General features: G+C 47.8%; 1 protein-coding gene across 1 annotated transcript; it reads right to left on the reverse strand.

Moving 5' to 3' along the window:
• On the reverse strand, positions 1-12613 carry TMEM207 (transmembrane protein 207; the record flags this gene model as incomplete). The annotated part of the gene is made up of 5 exons (XM_079978339.1): positions 1-313; positions 3994-4136; positions 4859-4903; positions 9289-9326; positions 12521-12613. 5 exons carry the CDS (start codon positions 12611-12613, stop codon positions 96-98), a joined length of 537 nt encoding a protein of 178 aa, XP_079834465.1. The 3' UTR covers positions 1-95.
• Positions 12614-12894: the final 281 nt, after the last annotated feature.

Genomic DNA, 12894 nt, shown 5'->3' on the forward strand with positions numbered 1-12894 from the left:
GTAGGTAAAGCTGAGGCAGAGTGGCCTGCCCAGGGTGGCCCCAGGAGCTTCCTCGCCAAGGCCAGGGCTGCCCATGTCCCAGCCCAGCCCTCTAGCTAGGACTCTGAGTCCTCTCTCCATGAAAGTGGGTCTGCAGCCATGTCACCTCTCAGCCTGGAAGCTGAGCAGCACCTCTGGGTGGCCCCTGGCTTCACGATCTCCTCGTAGGATGGAGGTGGCCCGTTCCTCGTCACCGTATCAAAGATGAAATCGGAGGAGCTCCATTGGGGGTGAGGGTGGATTGGGGCCGCGGTCCTCAGCCTGCCATCACTCTCTAGAGAAAGAGAGAAAAGAAGTGTTCATGATCATGTGAGCAGATTTTAAAGTCCTAATCAGGAGAGTGATAGGAGCATGAAATAGACTCGGAGTCGAGTGTGGATTTCATGGTCTTTATTCAGCTCATAGTATGGAAGTTCCCCCAGAATGTCTGCTTTATATACATTATTTACACAATGGGCCCCACGTGATTGGCTAATTCTGGGATTCTCCTGTGGGCCAATCAGGTTGCGGATTCCCTTCCACCTGGAGCTGGATTGGGTGGCTCCTGTGGACCAATCAGACTGCTGCATTCTGGATCCTTTTGTTCTAGGACCAATCAGAGTGCTGCATTCTGAATCCTATTCAACTCAGTACATACCAGAGCACCACATCATCAGTGTACAGCAGACAGGATATCTTCCTATCACTAACTGATGGAGCGGGGGATTGCACTTGTGTTAAATGTGGCACCGTATCATTTATATAAAAGTTAAAAAGGGTGGGAGCCAGGGAAAAGAGCTAGATAAAATAGCGGTCAACTGCAAAGGGGATTCGGACTTTTAAACTGGCATATTTTACCTGAGATTTCCCTGCTATTCTAGCTTATGCAACAAATAATCGCTAGGAGACTTGACCATGGTTTATTGCACTGGTAGTGCTATTTTATTTTATTTTAATGTTTTTATGGTTATTGCTGTTTTTCCTTTTCCCCCTGTGAACGATGCCATGGCCTTTGGCTAGCGCAATAAAGTTTATGAATGAATGAAAAGGATAATATGGGAAAGCAATCGGTGAAACATAAAACCATAGAATGGCAGAGCTGGAAGGGACCCCCAAAGGTCATCCAAACGAACCCCTGCAGTGCAGGAACCACAGCTCAAGGATGCCTGGCAGATGGCCAACCAACCTCTACATCAAACCTGGTTCCTTCTTGGTCAGTTTCTCCTTGGGGTGAGATATCTATAACCTCGCTTAGGGTTTTTCCTTTTTCCCCTCCGTCTCCTGCCCCCCTCCATTCAATCTTTATTGATTTATAAACAATACATCCATTCACCTCGAAACACCAAAACACAAAAGCATTACAAGCAAACCACTACCAATACCAAAAAGAAAAATACAACGGGGGGAGTAACTTTCTTCTCTGCCTGGTGACTTCTGACCTCCTCCATGTGGGTCCTTTATTTCCTTATTAGCTGCCTCTATTTTTCAATAAACTTAACCAATATTAAATGTTGTTTGTATTCTTTTTGACTTATGCTATAACAAGAGTTAGGGACGCAGGTGGCGCTGTGGGTTAAAGCCTCAGCGCCTAGGGCTTGCCGATCGAAAGGTCGACGGTTCGAATCCCTGCGGCGGGGTGCGCTCCTGCTGCTCGGTCCCAGCGCCTGCCAACCTAGCAGTTCGAAAGCACCCCCGGGTGCAAGTAGATAAATAGGGACCGCTTACCAGCGGGAAGGTAAACGGCGTTTCCGTGTGCGGCTCTGGCTCGCCAGAGCAGCGATGTCACGCTGGCCACGTGACCCGGAAGTGTCTCCGGACAGCGCTGGCCCCTGGCCTCTTAAGTGAGATGGGCGCACAACCCCAGAGTCTGTCAAGACTGGCCCGTACGGGCAGGGGTACCTTTACCTTTACCTATAACAGATAAGTGTGCATGCACACGAAAGCTCATACCAAGAACTAACTTAGTTGGTCTTTAAGGTGCTACTGGAAGGAATTTTTTTTATTTTGTTTTGACTATGGCAGACCAACACGGCTACCTATCTGTAACAAGAGTTAATCAAAGCATATTAAAGGTTTGATGTGGGGACAATGTTCTTTTAAGACAGAGTTGTTCCGCCTGGCCTTTGGCTTGGAGCCAATTTGATTCCCTCCCCCTCTTTCTTTTTTTCTTTTTCCTTTCTCCTCTTGTGATGAGGCTGCATTTTAATAATTTAATGTTTCAATATTTTAATGTTGTATTTTAATCTTGCTTTTAAGTTGTATTCATTCAACTTGTTTTTATTATTGCTTGTTAGCCGCCCTGAGCCCGGCCTTGGCTGGGGAGGGCGGGGTATAAATAAAAAAAATTATTATTATTATTATTATTATTATTATTATTATTATTAAATATAATGTATAGATGTCCCATTTTTTCTTAAACCTTTGGATTGGCCGGTCCCTGACCTTCTCTCTCATGTTCGCTAATTCTATATACTCAAACAAATTATCCTGCCACTCCTCTGTATTATACCTCTTTTCCACCCTTCCACCCTTTGGCTAACAGCATTCTCGCTGTGTTTGATGCATACGTAAAAAAAACCCTCCTCCTTTCTATTGGAATGTCTGATGCCATAATATCCTTGCTTATGGCTTTTCATCCAGAGTTCTGAACAAGCCTAGATGAGAAATCCGCTCCACTTCCCAGTGGGGAGGAGTCGCGGTGGACCGCGTGGCCACCCACTGCCCACCAGGGGTGGGGGACTTTGTCCCCCGTTGCCTGGGGGATCCCAGCTACGTCAGAGCCCGGCCAGCCAATTCGCTGGCCAGGGGGGCATGGCCAGAGCCGTTTAAATGGAGGAGTGAGCCAGAGGACTTTCTCTTTGGCTCGCTTCCTCAAACACCCGCCCTCCCTCCCTATTTTGCACGTTAGGCACTGGCTTTGCTATGGACTTCGGTTGGTCCCCTTGGTTGTCCGAGGGGCCTGGTAGGAATTTTTCCACTTGGTAAATTGGCACTGGCCACCAGCAGCGTAGCGTGGGTTGTCAGCACCCAGGGCAAGGCAAGTAATTTGTGCCCCCTAGCCCGGGGCAAGGCAAGTAATTTGCGCCCCCTAATCCGGGGCAAGGCAATTAATTTGCACCCCTAACCTGCCACCACTGCCAGCTTCTTGCTGCTGCCTGAGCTGGTCGGGTGTGGTTCTCTCCCGCACTCAGCGCTGCGCTGGGGGGCCGCTGCACTGTCCCTCCCCCAAATAGTCCCTCCCTTGCTCTCTCTCCGCTCCGCACCGCAACGCACGCCTGGCACCCTCCCCCTCCACAGTGGGCGGCGGCCCAGCAGCTCAGATCGGATTCGCACAGCCAGCACTGCAGTGAGAGAGAGTGAGTGAGCCAGGTAGGGGCAAAGAGCTGCGAGTGCGAGTGTGAGCGCCCCCCCCCCAATGTTGCGCCCGGTGCGGCTGCCCCCCCCTGCACCCCCACGCTACGCCACTGCTGGCCACTTGGTTTTCACCTACCTCGTAGCAATCGTCACAACTTTGTTAGGGTTGCGGTTAGGCATTGTTTGACCTTGTGTGGGGGAGGTGAGGTGTGGCCATCATCTGCCCCTCCAGGCTTAAGGGTATTCCGTTAAAAGAATCCGGGGGTGTTGATCTAGTCTGAAGCCCGGCTGGGGGGGCTAAGGCCTTGACACGACCCCCACGGGAACACCAGGGGGAGCTTGAGTTGGTTCGCATTGACAGGGCTCCCCCTACCGGTGGCTTACCCTTGCTGGACTTCCTGCGCAGCAGTCAGGAGTCAGATATAGCCAGGTCCAATCAATGCCAAAGCCAATACCACTCACGTTCTGTAATTTCAATAAAGTTGTGGCCAAAAATGTTGCCCCATAACATAAACCTAATATCTGTGTCCTTGTGTGAGTTATTTCCAACGGGGGGGGGGGGGGCTGCGGGATCTCGACATGCAAGCAGATCCTCTCTGCACAACCAGATGCAAAACTCACTGTGTCCTGAATCGGCATCGCTGAGGGCAAACACGGCGACTGTCCGCTGAGAGGAGAAGAGCCTCCGTCGTTTCAGCCAGCGCTGCAGGCAGCAAGCGGCGATGCACAGAAGGATCGCAGCCAAGAAAAGGGAGATGTAGAACCTAAAGCAGAGAAAAATCCACAAGGCTGAGCTCAGAAAACTTGGACTCTCCAGGAGAAAAACTGATGGGTGAGTTCAGCCGTTCCAATCAAGTTACAAAAAACCAAGACTCCGACTTTTAATGTCTTTGCCTACAACTCATGTATGAAAAAACAGCCCAGTCCTGTGGAACTCTCTGCCACTAGAGGTTCAGGAGGTGCCTTCTGTGCCAGCTTTCAAACTCCTGCTAAAAACTTCTCCATTTCACCAGGCCTATGCAGGCAATTAAGAAGACATCCTTCCATAATGGTTAAATGGTGTCTGTGTTTATACACACACACACACACACACACACACACACACACACACTTTTTAATGTTTCTTTATTGGGTGGTTTTATGTAAACCACTTTGGTATGTTTTTATGACACAATAGTATACATTTTTTAAAAAATATAAATCTATCTATCAGTCTTGGAGTGTACAGTGGTACCTCAGGTTACAGACACTTCGGGTTACAAACTCCACTAACCTGGAAGTGGTTGCTCCAGGTTAAGAACTTTGCCCCAGGATAAGAACAGAAATTGCGCACCAGTGGCAACAGGAGGCCCCATTAGTGAAAGCATGCCTCAGGTTAAGAACCGTTTCAGGTTAAGAATGGACCTCTGGAACGAATTAAGTTCTTAACCTGAGGTACCACTGTATCCTTTATTGATGCTTTCCCCCACAGATATTAAACACGCACCAGATATACCAGGCAATCAGACTCTGCTCTTCATAAACATCACACCTGAAAATGAAAAGAATAATATCAATATGGTGAATGGAGGTATTTGGTTTTTCTCTCAGCAGGGACGCAACCCACTCCTCCAAAAACTTGTTACTGTACTCACCAGCCTCTGACATGGGGGATCCTGAAAGTTCACAGTTCATCAATTTGCAGAAAAATCAGTACATGGGCTAAAATTGGCACTGCATTCAATAGAACCCCACCCTTGCCTGTTCCTCTGACATCAAATCCAGCATTTCTTTACAACCTGTTCCCAAGAGCCATTCTGAGAACAGAGGATGCTGACTTATATTTTCCTACTAGGCCAGCATTGTCTACTCTGAGTCTTCTCCTTCTTTGGCAATCATTCATAGCTGAGTAAGATAGTCTCCCATGAACACAGTCTTAACAGTGAGTCCATAAGTGACTGTGGAGGCCAGTTCTGGATCCTTCCACAGTGGGAACATTGGTTTCCGGGCAGGAGTTGATCAGGGTGTGGATTTGCCAAGCGTGCCTTCCTCTTAGCACGTTTCTCCCTTGCGTCCTGAGTTCAAGTGTCTTCAAAGCCCATGACACCTTTGGTAAAGGCTGTTCTCCAACTGGAGCACTCGCAGGCCAGTGTTTCCCAGTTGTCAGTGTTTATACTACATTTTTTTTAGATTTGCCTTGAGACAGTCTTTAAACGTCTTGTGTTGACCACCAGCATTATGCTTTCCATTTTTAAGTTTGGAATAGAGCAGTTGCTTTGGAAGACGATCATCAGGCATCCGCACAACATAACCGATCCAACGAAGTTGATGTTGAAGAATCATTGCTTCAACATTGGTGATCTTTGCTTCTTCTAGTACACTGATATTAGTTCACCTGTCTTCCCAAGTGATGTGTAAATTTTTTTTTAGATTTGCCTTGAGACAGTCTTTAAACTTCTTGTGTTGACCTCCAGCATTACGCTTTCCATTTTTTAAGTTCGGAATAGAGCGGTTGCTTTGGAAGACGATCATCAGGCACAACATGACCAGTCCCACAAAGTGCTGCTGCCACCCCTGGTCTCTGAGCTGCTCCCCTCCCCCATCCTAAAGAGAGGTGCCTCCTCACTCTGCCACATGGGGGCCTTGGAAGCACCCCCTGGCCAGCCCCAAAGGCACCATTCGCCTGCAGAGCTTGCAGCCAGGGCTGCTGCAACGAACAGATGCACAAGCCTTTGGGAGGCAGAGACACAAGAGGGCATCAGAGGGAGGGAGGGAAGGAAGGAAAGAGGGACACAGGCCAGTATTGTCCATGGCATCCCTGACCATCATTCAAGGCACCCCATGGTGCCATTGCACACTGGTTGAAAACCACTGCCATAGAGTAAGCTCTCCTGCCCAGTTTAGCAAGGCCACGTCCCCTTGGCAGGAAATGGGTTTTTGTTCACCCTCCAGTCTGTCTTGGTTGCGAGTGAGTGTCTTACCAGGCTTAGCTAGGCCACCTCACCTGACCTTGGGAGGAAAGAGGTAATCAAGCCTATTGTTGTATTCAGTCTACCTAAGAAGCTCAGCGTGTGAAGAGTTTTGAGGTGGTTGCTCCAGCTCAGCCGCTCACTCAAGCCACTCTTGAGTTCCTCTACCAATAATCTAGGAACTTTCACCACTTTGTAACTAAGCTGAGTATTACTGCCTGTGCAACTTTTCTGACTGATGCATGGAAAGGCACATAAATCTGACCTTTGGAGAGTTTGTAAGTAAATCAATTTTTAACTTACCAAATGACTGATATTTTCCTATGCTGGGAAAAAGGGTAAATTTTGAAACTCTCTTGGAAGGGAATATATTAAAGGTCTAACAGCCTATATTTTCACCCTTTATTTTGCTTTTTATTTTGTGATTTTTAACTCTCTGCTGGGGTTCTCTCACCAAAGAGCATTTGCCACAAAACTGGATCCTGGCACACGGGAGTTCTCCTTTCTACATATATATGTTTTTCCTGAACCGGCAATTAATTCTTCACAACAGCCCTGTGAGGCAGGATGGGCTGAGAGAAGAGTGACTAGTGGGGTGCCACAGGGTTCTGTCTCGGGCCCAGTCTTATTCAACATCTTTATCAACGACTTGGATGATGGACTCAAGGGCATCCTGATCAAATATGCAGATGACACCAAACTGGGAGGGGTGGCTAACACCCCAGAGGACAGGATCACACTTCAAAAAGACCTTGACAGATTAGAGAACTGGGCCAAAACAAACAAGATGAATTTTAACAGGGAGAAATGTAAAGTATTGCACTTGGGCAAAAAAAAAATGAGAGGCACAAATACAAGATGGGTGACACCTGGCTTGAGAGCAGTACATGTGAAAAGGATCTAGGAGTCTTGGTTGACCACAAACTTGACATGAGCCAACAGTGTGATGCGGCAGCTAAAAAAGCCAATGCAATTCTGGGCTGCATCAATAGGAGTATAGCATCTAGATCAAGGGAAGTAATAGTGCCACTGTATTCTGCTCTGGTCAGACCTCACCTGGAGTACTGTGTCCAGTTCTGGGCACCACAGTTCAAGAAGGACACTGACAAACTGGAACGTGTCCAGAGGAGGGCAACCAAAATGGTCAAAGGCGTGGAAATGATGCCTTATGAGGAACGGCTAAGGGAGCTGGGCATGTTTAGCCTGGAGAAGAGGAGGTTAAGGGGTGATATGATAGCCATGTTCAAATATATAAAAGGATGTCACATAGAGGAGGGAGAAAGGTTGTTTTCTGCTGCTCCAGAGAAGCGGACACAGAGCAATGGATCCAAACTACAAGAAAGAAGATTCCACCTAAACATTAGGAAGAACTTCCTGACAGTAAGAGCTGTTCGACAGTGGAATTTGCTGCCAAGGAGTGTGATGGAGTCTCCTTCTTCGGAGGTCTTTAAGCAGAGGCTTGACAACCATATGTCAAGAGTGCTCTGATGATGTTTCCTGCTTGGCAGGGGGTTGGACTCGATGGCCCTTGTGGTCTCTTCCAACTCTATGATTCTATGATTCTATAAGACAGTGATTGGTCCAAGGTCACACTCAGTGAGCCGACTGGGGATTTGAATCCTGGTCTCTCCCAGGTCCTATCCCAACGCTCTAACCACTGCACTACACTACTAGCTTCCAGTTGAGAAAGAGCCATAGCTCTGTGCTTTGAATGAGGAAGGTCTTGAAACTTTGGAGAGCCCCTGCCAGCCAGGGTTGGCAATTCTGAGCTTAGATGGGCCACTGGTCTCCCTTGGTTGTAAGGCCAATTCCTCTGTTGCAAATGTGCAGCTGGTGTTGTTGTTGTTGTTGTTGTTGTTGTTGTTGTTGTTGTTGTGTAGTCGTTTAGTCGTTTCCGACTCTTCGTGACCCCCTGGACCAGAGCATGCCAGGCACTCTTGTCTTCCACTGCCTCCCATAGTTTGGTCAAACTCATGCTGGTAGCTTCGAGAACACTGTCCCACCATCTCGTCCTCTGTCGTCCCCTTCTCCTTGTGCCCTCCATCTTTCCCAACATCAGGGTCTTTTCCAGGGAGTCTTCTCTTCTCATGAGGTGGCCAAAGTCTTGGAGTCTCAACTTCAGGATCTGTCCTTCCAGTGAGCACTCAGGGCTGATTTCCTTCAGAATGGAGAGGTTGGATCTTCTTGCAGTCCATGGGACTCTCAAGAGTCTCTTCCAGCACCAGAATTCAAAAGCATCAATTCTTTGGCGATCAGCCTTCTTTATGGGCCAGCTCTCACTTCTGTACATCACTACTGGGAAAACCATAGCTTTTACTATACGGATCTTTGTTGGCAAGGTGATGTCTCTACTTTTTATGATGCTGTCTAGGTTTGTCATTGCTTTTCTCCCAAGAAGCAGGTGTCCAACTTACCCATGTTCATGGTTCTTACATTCCAGGTTCCTATGCAATATTTTTCTTTACAGCATTGGACTTTCCTTTCACTTCCAGGCATATCCGCAACTGAGCGTCCTTTCGGCTTTGTCCCAGCCGCTTCATCAGCTCTGAATCTACTTGTACTTGTCCTCCGCTCTTCCTCAGTAGTATGTTGGACGCCTTCCGACCTGAGGGGCTCATCTTCCAGCATCATAACTTTTATATGCCTTTTGTCTTTGTCCATGGAGTTTTCTTGGCAGGGATACTGGAGTGGCTTGCCGGTTCCTCCTCCAGGTGGATCACGTTTGGTCAAAACTCTCCACTATGACCTGTTCATCTTGGGTGGCCCTGCACGGCATAGTTCATAGCTCCTCTGAGTTATTCAAGCCCCTTCGCCATGAAGGGGGCGCAGCTGGTGCTTGGACCCAATTTATGCACCATCCCAGGCTCGGCAGCATCAGCTCAGCCCTGCAACTTGGCACCATCCCATCTCCCCACCCAAACTAATGTTCCCAGAACAGAAAAAGTAACACAAATTGGAACCAGCTTACCTTTCAGCAGATTCACACTCTTCTTCTGAACCCGATGCCTGAAACGCACAGAGAACATGAGAAACTGGGGTGTGCTTAGATGAGCTTAGGCTCCAGCCTTTCAAACTTGGGGCTTTAACTGTGCTTAGATGGCAACAAGGATTACTTAACTGCAAAACGCAAGAGCCATTCTCCCCTCCTGGTGTTTCCAGCAGCTGGTATTCAGAACCAGTGCTGCCTCCAACTGTGAAGGCAAAGCAGAGCCATACTGGCTGGGAGCCTTCGATAGTCTGCGCACAAAAAGCTTGTAAGCCTTGAATCTCTTTCAAATAAAGGTAAAGGTAAAAGGCCCCTGACAGTTAAGTCCAGTGGTGAATGACTTTGGGGTTGCGATGCTCATCTCGCTTTACTGGCCGAGGGAGCCGGCATACAGCTTCCAGGTCATGTGGCCAGCAGGACTAAGCCGCTTCTGGCGAAACCAGAGCAGCACATGGAAATGGCGTTTACCTTCCTGCCGGAGCGGTACCTATTTATCTATTGCACTTTGACATGCTTTCGAACTGCTAGGTTGGCAGGAGCTGGGACCGAGCAACGGGAGCTCACCCCGTCGTGGGGATTCGAACCGCCGACCTTCCGATCAGCAAGCCCTAGGCTCAGTGGTTTACACCACCGCGGTTTAATTTATAATAATAATATTTTTTTATTTATACCCCAGCCTTCCCTGTTCAGAAAACCAGGCTCAGGGCAGCTAACAACAAATTTAAAACACTTAATTGATGCAACAAAAACAGCAGAAAATATGGTATAAAACGTGAATAACAATAAATTCAGAATTCAAAAATTTAGGGGGGAAATCCATCCAATAAACATTAGATGATCACCAGCGCTAGCTGGCTAAATTAGTCCTATTTGGGCCAGAGAGGAGACCAGGGGAGAATTAGTTGTGGGATCCCAGAGCGGGTAATCTTCATAAAAAGGGGAGGGAAGGAAGGGGAATAAAAGATCAGGCTAAGTTCAAATTGAAAGCCAGGCAGAATAGCTCTGTCTTACAGGCCCTGTGGAAGGAGGTTAAATCCTGCAGGGCCCTGGTCTCCATGGGACAGAGCATTCCACCAGGTCGGAGCCATCACTGAGAAGGCCCTGGCCCTGGTGGAGGATAATCTAACTTCCTTAGGGCCTGGGACCTCTAAACTATGGTTATTCGTGGACCTTAAGGTCCTCTGTGAGGCAGACCAGGAGAGGCGGTCCCGTAAATTCTTAAGCCATATGGGTCACAGATTTTGCTTAAAGCAGGATGGCACATCCTAAATCACAAGAGTCTAGAAGAAAACTTAGGCAGCATCTAAGGGTGTTGTTGTTGTTGTTGTTGTTGTTGTTGTCCTTTCCTCTTTTAAAGCCACCCATCTTGGTGGCTAGCAGTGGCTCCTGTGGCTTCACGGACAGCAGACCTCCTCAAGGGCATCCACCACAACGGTGACCCCAATAAAAACCAGAATCCTGCACCCCCATATAGCTCAGCTGGTAGAGCGTAGGACTCTTAATCTCAAGGTCGTGGGTTCAAACCCCACACTGGGCGAAAGATTCCTGCATTGCAAAGGTTTGGGCTTTCACGGTCCCTTGCAACGCTCCAATTCTATGGTTCTGTGAAAGAATACATCTTCTCCAAAGAACCCTTCTCAAGGGCATAGAGCCCTTGGGACCCACTCCTCAAAAATATATTCCCTCAGTTGGATTTGCCGCAATCTTATTCGTGTCCTATCAAAAGGAAATATACTGTGCTCTCTCCTCAGCCGTATAAATTATGTGGGAAAGTATAAATAACACATACGGAACTGAACTAATGGAGTAGCCCAGAAGAATGTACAAGGAGAATTTATTGCTGTCCCATCTCCGCCAGAGCTCTTACTTTATACCTCATTAGCAGATCTCACTTGCCCAAGGAGAGTTATCATATCGCCCGTTCCGAGCAACACCCTTTGTGTTAAATTTGTGAGAGACAAAGTTAATGAAGGTCTGGCTTCTCAGTCGGCGGTGGTGCTTCGGGCAAAATAAAATAAAATTAAAAAGCCCAAGTAATAATGCTACATAGAACAAGGAGGCTGAGGGAGGGTGGCAGAGAAACAAAGGAGTTTTTCCAATAGTGTTGAAACGAATTTTGAGGTGGGTGGTGGGAAACACCAAGCACAATTTATTTATTTTTTTGGCTTGCAAAAAGTTGACATTTGTATTTCCCTAAATGAGGTTTTTCCCACGCATAAGAGCCTCTGGCAGTGATGCATGTCCGTAACGGCATCATTGCCAAAATTATTATTTAGAATAATAAATAGCAAATTATTGGCTTAATTGAATTCAGCAGGTAATAATAAATCCCAATGTGTTCCTTTGGAACGCTCCTATCGCTGCAGCCTCCAGCGGCTCTCAAAGCAGCTTTCAAAATATTCTTTTTAAAAAATGGTGCTCAAATTTAGTGCAGGGGGAGAGAAAACCAGAATGCGTCAGGCTGCCTCCCGTGGACTCTTTCCTTGTTCTTCTCAGGGGGTTGTACAAGGCAAGGGCTCCCACTAAGATTCTCCACGGTCAAGGTCCCAAAAGGTTCTGAATACTCTGTATACTCATGCAACACAAGAACATTATGATGAGTCCTGATGTTTAGCAGACTGTGGCCAGCCAGATCACCAATGAGAAACCTGGAAGCAGGATTCGAACACAAGAGCAACTCTACCCACCCCCCCCCTGTGGTTTCCAGCAACTGGGATTCAGAAACATTGGTGGCCCTGACCCAGCTTCTCTTCTGTGAATTTGTCTGGTCCTCTTTGAAAGCTATCAAAGTGGGTGGCCATCCTTGCCTCCTGTGGCGATGAGTTCCACAGGTTAACTCTGCGTTGCATGAAGATGGACTGTCTTTTATCAGTCCTGAATCTTCCAACACTCAGCTTCCTAGGATGCCTATGTTTTCTAGAGTTAGGAGAAAAACCTCTCCATCCAGAGTGCCCAAGCCATGTATGATTTTATGAACTTTGATCGTGTTGTTTCTCACTCAACTTTTATCTAAACGAAAAGTCCCAATCCTGCAGGCTTCTTTCAACGGGGAGTCGCTCCAGCCCCTTGATCATTTAAGCGGCCTTTTCTGAACCTTTTCCAACTCTGCAATTTCCTTTTTTGAGGCGAGTTGGCCGGGACGGCACACAGTTTTCCAAAAGTAGTCGCACCGTAGATCTGTATAATGGGGTTATGATATAAGGGCAATGCTCACCTCGACATACAAGATTCCCTGGGCGAGTGCCAAGCAGATCCGTCCGGTTTGCAAGACCAGAAGGAGGTCCAGCCCAAATGGAAGATTCCTCATGGTCAACCTTTGCGAAAGCTTCTCAGATCTCAAATCTTCACCTGCGCTTCTCCTGCGTTTGAGCTGGAATGCTTCCCAGCTCCTTGTGCCTGCGGAGGGTGAAGGATTAATTATGGGATGTGGAGCAAGTGCATCGGGCAATAGACTGCCCATGTGACGTGGGAGTTATTGCTGCCTTCACCCCCCCCCCCGCCCTTGCCTTGCCTGCAAAGGGCATCCCACTTGGGGAGCTTACCTTGAGGGTCCTGGTGAAGGTCAGGCATCTGCAAATTGGAAACATC

This window comes from Podarcis cretensis (genome assembly GCF_951804945.1).
Source record: "Podarcis cretensis genome assembly, chromosome: 5".
Classification (NCBI taxonomy): domain Eukaryota; kingdom Metazoa; phylum Chordata; class Lepidosauria; order Squamata; family Lacertidae; genus Podarcis; species Podarcis cretensis.